The sequence below is a fragment of the Clupea harengus genome, chromosome 4, assembly GCF_900700415.2.
Source record: "Clupea harengus chromosome 4, Ch_v2.0.2, whole genome shotgun sequence".
Classification (NCBI taxonomy): domain Eukaryota; kingdom Metazoa; phylum Chordata; class Actinopteri; order Clupeiformes; family Clupeidae; genus Clupea; species Clupea harengus.
In genome coordinates this window covers 29,996,204-30,011,727 of record NC_045155.1, presented here as the reverse complement: position 1 = coordinate 30,011,727, position 15,524 = coordinate 29,996,204, and the positions used below count along the sequence as shown (strand labels likewise).

The window sequence follows — 15,524 nt, the reverse complement described above, 5'->3', positions numbered from 1 at the left end:
GTGGACCATTGCCTTACTCACACAAGAATAACAGCCGCTGAGGTTAACCTGTTATACGTCATTAATGGACGAGGCGGAGGCTCATGTGTTACTGTGTGCACATGGCGTGTTGGTCTGGAAACGTCTCTTTGGTGAAAATCCACAAGTGTTTTGTCGCCCCCTAGTTGTCAAAATATATTCTGCATGAACACATAAAGTAGTAGTCTATGGTAGGTGAAAAGAACAATAGGACAAATAGTTACCTTAATCAGTCTATTCACCAACGTACATTTCATTCCTTTATTATATTTAGTTACAATGATAGATTTCAATATAAAACAAGAGGGAGACATTTCAGTACAACCAAAAGATCTGGATGCAGTTAACGCAAAACATATGAGCAGGTCACCAACACCCTTTTGTGCAATTTCCACATCTCCAGTGTAACACCTGTTGTCTTTAGTGAACCCACTCCTGAATGCCACCATTATATTAAGTCTTTACAGAGTGGGCGATGAATTTCATCGGCTGCTACGCCACAGTTCATTAAAAGAGCTTTATGTAACATTTGAGGATTTTGAGAGTATCTACCTCAGCCGACACAAACTGAGACAGATGTCTATTAGTCGCTGTCAGTATCCTAATTCTACACAGCTAGTGTACTGTCCGCTATTCCACTGGCACTGTAATAAATATCATTAGAGTTGAACTTTACCTCATGCAAACAAAACGCCCCCCACCACGCAGCAAACGAACATTATACAGGACATACATTATCTCACAAGAAAAACAAATATATACAACCTCATAATAAATACCCATCATACTTAGTGTTACATGGCAAGAAGAGGGGTGGTGAACATCATGAACATAGTCCTATGTTATTATGTGCAGAAATACATTTTTACCACATTTCCTTACGCAGATTTGGTGTTGTTAAAGTGGTACGTAAAGTAAATATACATTATCAAATGTCAGATAGTACTGTAGGATTGGCTAACACTTGTCTGTTCCTTATCTAGAATGCTTTCTCTTAAATACATTGTATCATATCCAGATAGGGTAGATCTTCTAAACACTAATCTCACAAAGACATAATATGAATCTGTTTGATTTCGTCACATATTAGATGGGAATATCCTCTTTCTTACAACTATATATCTTGTCTTTGACGGTATTAGGGGGCTAAATGGTATTAGGGGGAAGCACTGTCGCTCATTAAACCCAGTTTAACAATAAGGTGCAATAATTCCAGTCATGTGTTTTCTCAGTCACACTCACTGTTCACAGAGAGAAATACAAGTCTAGTGTTCTATCAGTGGGACCCTCAGAGCACCCTCCGGGACCCCCGAGTCCTACGTGGTTCCCATGCGTCTCTCTCTGCTCTACTGTACTGGACTAAGGTTCTACACGTTCTCATTTGGAATGAATGGAACATTCGCAAACACACCGTCACCCATAGAACTCTAGCTATGACAAAACATATTTGTGAGCATGGATCTGTTAGAGCACGAATGATTATCACAATCTTGTTTTACAGTGATGTTTCCCTAAATAACATGTAGCCGTTTACATTAATCGTTGCAACTGATGCAACTATAATAACCAAATCACCCGATCCTGGATTAACATTAACATCCATTGATGGTAGCATTTAATTTTAAATATGGTTCATCAATACAGCAGATCACGACTTGATCCTATTCCCCATTGCATTAAGCGTTGTTAACTGGTGAACCCTCAGTGTTTGGCAGAGCCCTGGCAAAGAGGCAATGCCGCAGAGTCCTGCCACAGTGACAGCAGTGAGGGGAGACACGGGGCATGGTTGGCCAACACCTTCAAACGGACTCCTTTCGTCAAGCTAGTCGTCATGGTAATGTCAGCAGAATGAGCGTGGGAAACAGTTTATCCGGGTTCTCCTCAGGAACAGTCACTGCAGGCAGGCAGGAACAGCAGTCAACCACTCATACAGTCCACAGGAGGGGGGGAGTGAGAGAAGGACGATAGATGGGCAGATGAATGGAGAGAACGATCAACGGAATGAAAGGACGACGAGAGGGATTTTATACTCCATGACCCATTAGCCTTAGACAGGACGCAAAAATAACGGACAACTCAACAGGAGGCAGGATGGTGGCACGTAAAAAGTGAGCGACGAAGAGGCAGCCCTCTCCCTCCTCTCATCCTCCGCTGGAGGCCAGGCTCTCTGTGTGTCTGCGGCTCTTCAGCTTGCTCTTCTTCTGCAGCTGCTGCTGCTGCTGCTGCTGCTGCTGCTGCTGCTGGGCCCCCATCTGCTCCCAGTACGACTGGCAGTACTGGTGGATGAGCCTGACCTCCGGCTGGGAGGGCAGAGGGGCGCTGGGCCACGGCTGGGCTGCAGGGTGCTGCTGCTGTTGTTGTGACTTGCGCCCGTTGTCATCGTCACCGTCGTCGTCGTCGTCGTCGTCGGGCGAGGTGAGAGCCACGGCGATCTGGCGGTCCAGGATCCGCAGGGACACGCGGGCGATGGTGTGCTTGAAGTTGTTCTCGGTGGCCAGGCAGTGGTAGAGCCCGGCGTCGGCCTGAGCCAGAGACTTCAGCAGGATGCCGTGGGGAGTCTTCAGCACCTCACGGTCTCGGCTCAGCTGCAGGAGGGAGGAGGAGGAGGAGGAGGAGGATGAGGAGGAGTTGGATAACAGGTGAGACAGATTCCAAATGCACAATGTATTTCTAGACACAATAGGTAACCTATACACATAGAGCTATAGAATAGAGAAGCAAATATTGTAGGACCAATGAATTTTGTATGAAGAAGCAGCTGAGTGATTGGCAAGGAGCTGGTTTAACAACATCAATGATCAGTAGAATAGAATAGAATAGAATATGTCAGATTTTATCCTGCATTAATCAAAAAAGCATAAAAGCAACTTGAACACACCTCACACACACATTCGCAACCAGCACACAGTATAGACGTAGCCTCATAATGTTCGTACAATATTATTAACAAACTCATAGAGTCTCATACTCATGCTTCTCCTTATTACTACTCTCATCAAACGTTCATCACAACCAGCATTCAGCATAGACTTCCTGGGTTGGCTAACCCTTGAGAAAATAGCCTCATAATGTTCCATAATTTACTTGCGCTCGTCCTCCAGCAGTATTGGCAGGCCTAGTTAATAACTCATAATGTACTTGGAGTCGTCCACCAGTATTGGCAGGCCTACTTAATAACTGGGCCTCATAATGTACTTGCGGTGCAGCTACTCACCGCTTTCCTCTTGCCGTCGGTCTGGAAGAGCCACTTGATGGAGGCCTGCGGAGTGCGGGGCTGGCACTCCAGGAAGGTGCTGCTGCCCTCCACGCCGAACTGCACCGTCTCCTTCAGACGCTTCTCCACTGAGTCACAACACAGTCAGAACACAGTCAGAACACAGTCACAACACAGTCAGATACAGTCAGATACACAGTCAGATACACAGTCACAACACAGTCAGATACACAGTCAGATACACAGTCAGAACACAGTCACAACACAGTCACAACACTGTCAGATACAGTCAGATACACAGTCACAACACAGTCACAACACAGTCAGATACACAGTCACAACACAGTCACAACACAGTCAGTTACAGTCAGCACCTCACTTTATATTCTTCTATTCTGACATGATTTCCCTTTAGTTACTCTAAAAAGCCCTTTTAAAAGTTTTAATAGCCCTTTTGTTGAAATGCTCAAGCCAGTAGTGCATGTGTGAGTTGATAAAGACCAGATACGTGAGCAAGAATAACAACCATAAACTGACACTGATAAAACACAGTCAAGTCGTGAAAAGTGAAAAGTGAAGGGGCTTATGGAAGGTGAAGATAAATGTACGTGTTGCAATAGAGGAGAGGGAGTTGGAGCTGGAGGTGAGAAAACAGAAGTGAGATTTAAAGACGATAAAGATAAAGGAGAAACTGAAAAAAAAGCAGAATGAAAGACAGAAATATCCTCTTCTGGTACACACCTTTGGCGTTGAAGCCTCTGCACTGACGCAGGGGGTCACCGTGCCTGATATCCTGCCTCCTGCTCCGCCTAGAGGACAGAGAGAGAATTACACCTTCATACTTCATCACTTCATCAGGTACCAACACCTCACCAGATCACATTATAACATTTCCACAGTGCACTCCTGTTTCTAACTGAGCATTCTCGAGCCCTAGGGGTCCACTTCAGTACTGCAGAGGGTTGGCAGGCTCTCCACATAAGTACCAAATCCAAACAAATCTTAAAGAAGTGTCTTACTGACAGTGTACCTAAATATACGTTACTTACATGAGTAGTATTATACCTTACTGACTCTTATCATAAACTTAAAGGTGCACTCCGTGATTCGGTTTCAGTTTCACGAAAGGTCGTTGATATTTGAGCTCCACAGCCAATCAAATCACACCCCTCTCTTTAGTGCTCCTGAACCACCGTGTTGATTGGCTGGGATTTTACTGAGCCTGGACTGTGTACGAACACCAGAGTCTTTTTGAACACTGAACGGCCAGCTAGACTGTGAGGAGCAATTAGCTGGATTTGACAAAAAGTGTATGGGATTAAAATCACGGACTCATCCTTTAATCATAACCCAGGCCTTAAATGATAGATAGATAGATAGATAGATGGATGGATACTTTATTAATCCCGAGGGAAATTTAGGTCATCCAGTAGCTTATACACTTAACTTCACTCACAAACATACATACACAAATCACAGTAGAAAAACAATACACATAGGGAGAACATGTTCACAGGGAGTATCTGATCACAGTATTTACTTGAGCCCTACATTGTAATGTGTTTTGATTCTCAACAGTCATCATGACCCAGTATTGCCCTTTGACCTCTGCTTACCTTTTGGTGGCCTGCGTAAAGGGGGTGCAGCTCTCCCCGTCCCAGGCACAGTAGGGGTCACGCGCCAAGCAGCAGTCGGAGCACGCCTTCCCATACACCCCACAGCGGTGCAAAGACACCTGGGTAAGACCGGCGTCCGATGACACGTACAACTGTTGCTACATGGGAGAAAAAGAGAAATGTGATTACTCTATGATCTACTGTCTATGGTTACTCTATGATCTACTGTCTATGGTTACTCTATGCTATACTGTCTGTCACATGGGCATGTCACATGACGACAGCGTCTTTAGCAATTAGACGTTTTGCTACTTTTTGACTTACTTACCCTTTTGGCCGATATCTTCATGGTTTTAACAGGAGCTGGCGTCTGGAAAGACACATAGCGAGCGGTGGAAACAGCTGCATGAATTTGTGCAGTGACCATTGTAGGAGAACTATACAATACATTACGCTCATATAGAGGGAAATGTAAACAAATCATGCACATCTTTGGGGTGATTATTACACATAATGACTGTTCGTGACAGAGGTTCACGGGAGTGTTACCCTGAAAACTTCCACTTCCTCCAGGATGAGCTCCTCCATGGTGCTGGGGTCTTTGGGCAGCACGATGACCTTCTGGACCGTCCCCCGGTCTACACACACAGAGCAGGGAGACATTCAGCGGGGGGTTCAAATGGAGGTGGGGAACATGGAGGAGGGGGAAGCTTTTGTCTTAGATGGAATCTGTGCTGCAGAGGTACTGGTAAGGTTTCGCAGCAGAGATGAATAGTGTTTGTTATCTATTTTAGGGCCTTGCAAAGACAGCAAACGTCAAATTAACACACACACAAACACACACACACACACACACACACACACACACACACACACACACACACACACACCAAACACACACTCACACAAACACACACACACACACACACACACACAAAACACACATACACACATCTCACACACACACATACACACACACACATACACACACACAAAACACACATCCGTCTCACACATACACACACACACACAAATGGACCGCAGACATCAAATTAAGGGAACTGACTTAATGCCCACTGACCACTGTCAGCCTCAATACACTGATCAGCTGTTTTCATATCCCTTTCTCCTCTTGCCATCAATATAAATAAATCACACACACACACACACACACACACACACACACACACACACACACACACAAGCAGCTCACCTGTTCCCAGGAAAAGCACCTCGTATCTTCCGTCCACAGCGTCCACCTGGTCCACGGCGATGGTGGTGAAGCGGTAGTCCACGCCGGTCCTGACCACCAGAGGGCGCTTGTGGATGGGGTACACCGGGTGGTACATGAGGGGGTGACTGCGGATAAAGTTCACCGCCTCGTCTGAGAACTCCTTCGTCGAGCGCAGGCCGGGAGTGAAGGTTCCACCAGGACACTGGAGAGAAAGAGAGAGAGAAAGACACAGAGAAAGAGAAAGAGAAAGAGAGAGAGAGAGAAAAAGAGAGACTTTAAAAACCCTTTATGTAAAACACCATTTGAAAACCATCAAAACAACACTAAAAAAATCAGTCCATTTCATCAGTTGAAAACAAGCCTCCCAAAGTCATTAAAGGTAACTATCCCCTCCCTTACACACCATTTCTCCCTGTGTGTGTGTGTGTGTGTGTGTGTGTGTGTGTGTGTGTGTGTTTAACTGTCCCCTCCCTTACACCCCATTTCTCCCTGAACCGAGCCACGTTCTCCGTTTGCTGGTAGAACTTGTCCTCCACCACTATTCTTGTTTCCACCAGAGATTTAAACATGGACATCATGTCTGTATCCTGGCCTTCATGTCTAAGGTTGGGTTTTAAGAACGGCCACTTGGCCCGGCAAAGAAACTGGCCATCATATACCGCTAATGCCCATCCTGCCTGCACCCACCCCATCATATACCGCTAATGCCCATCCTGCCTGCACCCACCCCATCATATACCGCTAATGCCCATCCTGCCTGCACCCACCCCATCATATACCGCTAATGCCCATCCTGCCTGCACCCACCCCATCATATACCGCTAATGCCCATCCTGCCTGCACCCACCCCTCCGTACACAAACACAGTTTTTGAAGAAATAAACCCCAGCTTCATCAATACCCCTCCCAGTACAGCAAACAAAAGTGCTAGCCTCGCAGATCCACAGAAAAGATGAAACACACACACACACACACCACATGTGTCCGTCATGCTACAACGAGGGCAAATGAGGAGAGAGAAAGAGAGGGAGAGAAAGTTACCAATGTGCAGCAGTGGTTTTACCCTCTTCCTAAGTGACGCAGACCACAGCGAGAATGAGCAGAGGTCTGAGAATAGCGTGCCAGTGTCGGCCATAAAAAGGAAGTGCCTTATTAACTATTAACACCACTGCTCCGGGAGGGGGGAGGGAGGGAGGGAGGGAGAGGGACATGGACTCACGGTGCCGGGCCGGGGGTAGGGGATCTTGCCCGTGTAGGCGGTCCACTGGTAGTTGTGGCCGTGCTTGTGGGCGAAGGGTCCATTAAAGACGTTTCGGATGTCAGACATGGAGTAGACGCAGACGGCCGAGCCTTTAAACACGGAGCTGGGGAGAGGAGAAGAGAAGGGATGAGAAGAGAGATGAAGAGAAGAGAAGAAAGGAGAAGAGAAGAATGTTACTCTCTCTCTCTCTCTCTCTCTCTTTTGCACGCCTCCACTCTTTAACTGCTGTGTCATTAATATAACATGAAAGTGCCCACCCACAGATTTTTCACAGTGGATAAAGAGCTTAGCAAACCACAGCGGCCGATGCTACAAGAACAGAGAGAAAGAACAGAGGAACAGCGAGGAACAGAGAGAAAGAAGAAGTGGAGTAATCTCTCTTCCCCTTACCCTGCGGTGGAGAACACGGCGTACACCACCGGGTTTCTCTCGTCCTGAGAGGGCTGGATGAAGACGTCCCCTGAGAGAGGAACACAGAATTTACATTTAGACATTTAGACCCCACACACACACACACACACACACACCAGGCGGATATGTGAAACAAAGGGATTCACAGGATCCGCAGACAAAGCAGGAGTTTGTACTCTCATGTCATTCAAGTAAGACTAGCACCCTAAATATAAATACATTAAAATGAATAAATAAATAAATAAAGGAGCATCGTTAGACTCACGCAGCTCATCGAAGTAGGTCTCCACCTCGTCCTCCCCGATGACTGAACACACCAGCCTGGCCTTCAGGAAGGTGGTCCACTTATTCACCAGAGACTTCTGTCCCCCCTCATCATTCTGCAGAAGAACACAATAACACTCATACATATGCAGATGTCTAAACACTCACTCATACTCGTACTGAATACACACACACACACACACACACACACACACACACACACACACACACACACACACACACACACACACACACACACACACACACACACACACACACACACACAGACACACACACACACAAACACACACACACACACACACAGGTGGAAACCTATACACAAATGGATTTTCACATGCTAGCATTCAGTCAGGCTTGTCAGTCATCTGTTAATGCAGCGTTATGAGATTTGAAGTGAGTTAGTGAGCCACCTCTCCAGCTGTCACTCACCAGACAGATTCGTCCAACCCGGGCCAAGACACTTGGGCTGGCCCCGCCTCCAGAGTCCAAAGTCTTCTCTCGGAAGAAAAAGTAAAGCTTATCATCATTCCGCTCTGCGCTGTCCGGGATCATGTGGATCTGAGTGAAGACAGGTTCTGGAAGAAGAGAGAGAGAGAGAGAGAGAGAGAGAGAGAGCGAGAGAGAGAGAGAGAGAGAGAGAATGAGAAACAAGGGGACTCAAAGGGTAATTTGTAAGGGGTATTCACACACAGAGACCAATGTCAAGACATGTCTTAGACACAACTGCTTCCCCCAGTATAAACAATAATAATAATCTATGACACTGTCAACTCAATTTGCACTTTACATAATGTGAGATTTGAGATGTACCATTGAGCCATCTGGAGTCATATTGCTCTGTTCGGATGGCCGGTCCGCTCCCCATGGTTCTAAAGATGGCTGGGTCCGTTCCCATGAAATCCACATGCACTCCTGCGTACAGGTTACCATCTACGAGATGGAGAGAAGGAGGAGAGAGATAAAGATAAAGTAAGAGAGGCAGAGAGAGAAAGAGGGGGATGAAAAAGGAGAAGGAGAGACATGAACTTTAGTCTTAGTTGTGAAGGCAGTAAAGCGCCTATAGACCATTCCAGTTGTTAATGGTGCTATATGAATAGAATTGAATTGAACTGAATTGAGTTGAAGTGAAGTACTCCACACTGAGGTCTGAGTACTCCACACCGAGGTCTGAGTACTCTACACAGAGGTCTGAGTACTCCACACCGAGGTCTGAGTACTCTACACAGAGGTCTGAGTACTCCACACTGAGGTCTGACTACTCCACACTGAGGTCTGAGTACTCCACACTGAGGTCTGACTACTCCACACTGAGGTCTGAGTACGCCACACTGAGGTCTGAGTACGCCACACCGAGGTCTGCACTGTAAACCCAAACAGTTCTACTAACTTATTAACATTATGTATTCAGTACTTAAAACCTGGTATTTAGTTGACACAACTTTAAATGTGTTAGTTTTCTGAGCAGATGAAGACGTTTTAATTGTATTGGAATGTATTTGTTTGAGTAAACATTGCCTGATAACTCATATTTTTTAGTTTCATTCAAACGTGACGTCTGACGTCATCAACATCGTTGCAGGACTAGTTCAGAACAGAATCAGAGATCTTGTGATGAGAGACGGAGACAGCAGACTTAATAATTGTATAGTATCAGTTAGACTTCTATAAGCATGTTCCTCCTGTAGAAGAGGAGTCGACCAACTTCGTAGGGTGTGAGTTTGTGAAAAAGAGGACACTTCGTCGCGGGGAGGGGCGTGGTAGTGTGTAGCATACAGATGACCCCGCTCCCTCCCCCCGCGACGGAATTTTGACATCTTTTCCACATGCATCATCATCATCATCATTGTTTATTCAGGGAGAAATTGACTGAGCACAGGGCTCTTTTGCAGCAATGCCCTGATTGAGGCCACATAGTACAGAAGAACAATACATAAACAAACCACAACAAAACGAAACAGACAAAATACATTAAAAAAAAAAAAACACACCAAACAACTCAGAAATTAAGCATAAAAAATAAATAAATAAAATAACATAAAGTAAAAAAATTAAATCAGAGAATCATTCAAAACAACAGCATTGAGGCACATCCTTATTATCTAAAAGGCTCGTAAATTGGTTGACAGACAAATACTTGGTTAATTTCAACTCCACTTGAATAGTGTTCCATTCATGGGAAGCAAAGAACTTAAAAGCTATTTTACCTATATTAGTTTTTGTAAGGGGGATTTCAAGGGAGATGAGGCTCTGTGACCGTGTATTATGACAGATGGATTTTAATTTTAAAAGTGACATGAGATAATTAGGCAGTTTTCCCACTAAGGCTTTATAAACAAATAAAATACAGTGTTTTTCCCTCCTGTCTGCTAGAGGGGACCAACCAACATTCTTGTATAAGTTACAGTGGTGGGTCCTGAAAGCGTCTCCTGTAACAAAGCGAATAGCACTATGGTAAACAGAGTCCAGGAGTTTTAAGGTAGAGGGTGCAGCATACATGTAAACAATGTCACCATAGTCAAGAACTGACAAAATTGTTGATTGCACTATTTCCATTCGGTTTTCAAAAGTAAAACAAGATCTTATTCTATAAAGAGCACCCAGTTTAATTTTAACCTTCTTAGCTAGGATGTCATGTGCTGTTGTAAACAATGGAACTAGTGGAAACGGCACGGTGCTCAGTGTTGCCAGATTGGAAATGGTGAAGTATCGTATTAAATGCTCAAAATGATCGTCTTTGGAGGATAATTATCGTGCATCTGGCAACACTGAGAGGCCAGTCGACCAATGACAGTTCTCGCTACAGTCAGAGCTTGTGCTAGAAGGTGGAACGTAAGGGAGATACCCTTTCCTAAACTTGTAAGGGCGTAAAAACTAGTTTGTGAAGGACCCAGAGAAACACAAATATCCGACGAGGCAAAATCCCGGACGATTTTGCAATCACTGCCGGCCGCATGTCCGGGTAAAAGAGGACGTCTGGTCACCCCACCAAAGGAGATATTTTAGTAATCCTGTCGCTGCTAAGCGTCCTTATCTGGTAAGTAAACAGTGTTTTTTAGGTGTTTGTTGCGACAAAATTGCGGGAGCAAGTGAAATTGCGATAAGAAGTGGCGAATTTCCCTCTTTGTAATTATTATTGAGTAATCACGTTTTGGCTGTCAAGTAGCAAGTTCAGTTGCGCGACTGTTCAAGTAGCAAGTTCAGTTGGGCGGCTAGGAAGCTAAAGAGCTAAAGAGCTAGTTAGTGGGTTATTTCCCCCCAAGTATGTTCATGTGCAAAGTAAACAACAATCAATTGTTTATGTTGAAATCAACTCATGTTCTACAGAAACCCCATATAATTAATATCAGCATGCTAATGTTATATGTAACTTTTTAGCAGCTAGCTAGCTTCTATGTGTTTTAATGGATCTGATGAATAAAAGTGTTAGCAGCAAGCTAACAATAATGGTCGAGAACTTCAGTTCAATATTCTTTTTGCCCTGACAGCATTCGTGTTGCATATAAACAACAAACCGATTTGATGTAGACATATAAGAAGAGTCAACCAAAGGAGATATTTTTGTGTACAGGCAGAAGGCATCACGGACTGGTTTTGGTGTTCAATACCTGCAATGTAAGCCCTGTTAATATCCATAAATATAACAAAATCTGATTGTGTCTTCAGGTATTTTACATAATGAAAATAATTCCAGAATATATTTGCATTTTTGTTCATTTCTGTCAGGTTTTTTGTAAGTGTTTTTATTGAAACTCTCCTGGTAATTGTATTGATGGTGTTTTGCAGGAGGAAGAGGAGCCAGATTTTGATGATGCTCCTGTTGCTCTCCTTACATCGGGTCCCGACCCCTTCAGCTGCGAGAACATCTTTGAATTGGGTGCAGAGGTTTTCTGAGGCATTTATGTTGTTGTTTGGCCTGACATGCTTTCAATTTAGAATATCCTTACTCACCTTAAAAAATGATTTGTTGAAATAAACAATTTGTTGTTGACTTGTTAACTTTGTAACGCTGTTCTTTAAAGCTTTGATGTAATCTTTTATTTTGTCAGTTGTTTTACAAGAAATATAAATGATGTGATACCTCTTAAGTTTTTCTCATCTCACTCTTTTTAATAGAAATCTTACATAGATTTGAATGTGTCTTGTAGAGTAACTTTCAGTTTAAAGTCAGTTTGTAAACAGAACCAGAAAATCAGTATATGTGGTCAATAATTGAAAATAAGTAGTGCTCACTTAAAAAAAGTTAGCTATTTAAGTATGACCTACTCAGAATAATCAAGCGGAGTTAACTTTAAAAAAGTAAGCTTATTAAGTATTATTTACTCAGAATAATTAAGTTGAACTCTTTCACCAATATGAAGTGCACTGAACTTGATTTTTAAGGCTTAAAACTTAATTTTATTTTGTGTTGTTGAGTGAAAATAATTTAGTACATAGAGGTTAAAAGTTTTAAGTATAAAAATATTTGAATATAAGTTCAGAGAACTTAAAAATTATGAAAACGATAACAAAATAAATCAGTATAGCCGATGTATCATTTTTAAGTTAAGTTTACTTAAAAATAATAATATATGTACTCAAATTTTATTATGTAATCGGTTACATCAAAAGTTTTAAGTACTCTGAACTTGTTCGGGTTTACAGTGTGAGTACTCCACACCGAGGTCTGAGTACTCCTCACCGAGGTCTGAGTACTCCTCACCGAGGTCTGAGTACTCCACACCGAGGTCTGAGTACTCCTCACCGAGGTCTGAGTACTCTGTGAATGTTGGGCTGTTGTGAGTGACAGTAAGAGGAAGAGGAAGAGGGAGAGGAAGAGCCTTACTGATGACAGCAGAGACGCCCTGATGGTTGGGGTCATAGGAGCACCTCCCCTTTCCTGAGTCCACGTGCCCTGGGACCAGCCGGAAGAGGTAGTCCTGCAGGGGAAGAGGAGTCACACTTAGATACACCTATAGAGGAGTCACACTTAGATACACCTATAGAGGAGTCACACTTAGATACACCTATAGAGGAGTCACACTTATAGGCACCTATAGATGAGTCACACTTAGATGCAACTATAGAGGAGTCACACTTATAGGCACCTATAGAGGAGTCACACCTAAAGAGGAGTCACACTTATAGACACCTATAGACGAGTCACACTTAGATACACCTATAGAGGAGTCACACTTAAAGACACCTATAGATGAGTCACACTTATATACACCTATAGAGGAGTCACACTTATATACACCTATAGACTATCTACAGAGGCACAGATTATCAACACACTTTATGTGGAGGGTCCCCTATAGACTATCTACAGATGCTCAGATTATAAACACACTTTATTTTGAATGGTCCCCTATAGACTATTTACCAATGCTCAGAATATAAACAAACTATCTGTTAAGGTTAGGGTCGGGGTTTGGGGTTGGGTCTGGTTAAGATGATGTTCAATGAACAATTAGAAAGACTGAACTTCTGTAAAGTCTCTGTAGGTAGACTATCCCAATAAAGTGTTTCCGAAAGAGAACACACTCTCCTGTCACAAACATGTAGTAGTCTTCTTGTTAGGATGAAATGAGTTTCTCTCTCTATCTTTCGTTCCTCTCTCTCTCTCTCTCTCTCTCTCTCTCTCTCTCTCTCTGAGATAGTCCTCACCTCTGCCTTCCATCCTCTGTGTATGTACGTGCAGACGGGTCTGTAGGCTCCGGTCCCACAGGCGTAGAGGTGGGTGCGGTTCCACGGCTCAATCAGGCGCACAAAGTTGGCACATTCCCCCTGTGAGAAGAACACAGCTATTCATTTAGTTCCAGAGTTACAAGAAGACTCTCTACTATCACCCATTCAGGTTTGTGTGCATATTAATGCATGGCAATAGGCAGAGCAATGCAGACACAATGGATATATATAGGTATATATATATGATATAGGTGTATGTTAAAATGTTAAAAAGTTTTCTATTATGCTTATGTTAATTCATTTTTATTTTATTGTATTATTATAGTTGGTTTTTAATATGTTGGCACTCTGAGATTCTTTTGAATGAAGAGTGCATTACAAATAAAATAAATTATTATTATTATTATTACAATGCATGTCAACAATGCCGATGCCCACAGATGTACAGGAAATGTACTACATGTAGCCTGAGTGTAACATACAGAGGTGGCCGCTGTCCACATTAAAAGTTTTCTGCTTAAAATGCTGAAATGATTTTAAGTGTCTTACATTCACAAGAGGCTCTATGTTTAGCGTATTCTAAAAATAAATGAAACAGGATGTGACATCGCTCACCTGCCTTCCCTTTCCTGTGAGCTGGCATTCTGCTTTCCTCTCGGCGGAGGATGGCCAGTGGATCTTAGGGGCAAACAGGATCAGAGGAGACGTTACACACAGGAGAAAAAACAACCACAGAAATAAACAAAAGCTCATTCACAAAAGCTGTGTGTCTCTCTATATCCTCCGCAGAGATGAACACACTTCTGGAGAAACTGATCCCTGTTGAAACGAAAGCAAGCACTTTGTGCTGATCCTCACTGATCAGAGAACTTGCTCCACAGCTCTGATGAACTCACTTATAATAAGTGATTAACAGCAGTGAACAGAATAGTGGTAGTAGTTACAGTAGTAGTAACTGTTAATAACAGTGAATTCATCCACACAGAGAGCACACAATATTGATACATGGAACATTATGGAACATTAACACACAAGCACACATCAATCATCTGGATTTACTAACTCCTAAATGTTGTCTTATTTTGTGCTTCTGTCTGTAACTACGTTTGTATGTATGCTGCTGCCTGTCTTGGCCAGGTCTCCCTTGAAAAAGAGATTCTTAATCTCAATGGGTTTTCTCCTGGTTAAATAAAGGTTAAATACATTTTTTTTTTTTAAATCAACAGTTGAAGTTTGTGGAAAGCTTACGATGAGCGGCTCCTTGTTGACGTTTTGCATGTCCAGCGACACCAGGTACTCGCGGGTGCCCAGGTAGAGACGGCCCTGGTCCTGGTCCACATGCAGGATCCGGTAGTCACTGGTGTTGAAGGAGAAGCTGAAGGGACGAGCCGCCCGTGTGTCCTGCAACTCTGCAGCAGGGGAACATGGGAAATGTAGTTTTTAAGAACACGGTGGTTTAATACTTCATAGAGTTTTGAGAGGTTCTCTTTTTTCCCCCCCGCTTTGTCAGCTGGATTTACTCAGCATGAATTTGAAAACAGATGGTTCAACTAAGTGAATTAAGGTGTCATAGAGCATGGTCGAAGCAAAGCTATAGCAGCATCGTAAACACAGTATTCTGGACCTGCTCTATACAACTTTATTTGTCAATACACTTATGACACTGACACAAAAAGGAGGGTGGCTCCTACAATGACCTCAAGAGCTTGACCACCAGATGGCGCTCACACTACTTTTGTTTCCAAGTGTGTTGGGTGATTCATCACTGTACAGTCAAAACACTCCTCTCATATTCCTCTCACAAGTTTCCACCTCGAG

General features: G+C 43.4%; 1 protein-coding gene across 1 annotated transcript in view; it reads right to left on the bottom strand.

The window, feature by feature from the left end:
- Window positions 1-265: 265 nt before the first annotated feature.
- Window positions 266-15,524, bottom strand: part of sema3ga (sema domain, immunoglobulin domain (Ig), short basic domain, secreted, (semaphorin) 3Ga) — a 33,766-nt gene continuing 18,507 nt past the window's right edge. The window contains exons 3-18 of the mRNA XM_031566985.2: window positions 14,955-15,115; window positions 14,322-14,384; window positions 13,686-13,805; window positions 12,862-12,955; window positions 8,850-8,969; window positions 8,469-8,614; window positions 8,020-8,134; window positions 7,734-7,803; window positions 7,302-7,446; window positions 6,062-6,284; window positions 5,398-5,486; window positions 5,177-5,218; window positions 4,849-5,006; window positions 3,974-4,041; window positions 3,233-3,360; window positions 266-2,603 (exon numbers count right to left, since the gene is read on the bottom strand). Of these exons, the coding sequence (XP_031422845.2) occupies window positions 2,160-2,603; window positions 3,233-3,360; window positions 3,974-4,041; window positions 4,849-5,006; window positions 5,177-5,218; window positions 5,398-5,486; window positions 6,062-6,284; window positions 7,302-7,446; window positions 7,734-7,803; window positions 8,020-8,134; window positions 8,469-8,614; window positions 8,850-8,969; window positions 12,862-12,955; window positions 13,686-13,805; window positions 14,322-14,384; window positions 14,955-15,115 (2,186 nt within the window). The 3' untranslated portion in view covers window positions 266-2,159. The remainder of the gene's footprint in view (window positions 2,604-3,232; window positions 3,361-3,973; window positions 4,042-4,848; window positions 5,007-5,176; window positions 5,219-5,397; window positions 5,487-6,061; window positions 6,285-7,301; window positions 7,447-7,733; window positions 7,804-8,019; window positions 8,135-8,468; window positions 8,615-8,849; window positions 8,970-12,861; window positions 12,956-13,685; window positions 13,806-14,321; window positions 14,385-14,954; window positions 15,116-15,524) is intronic.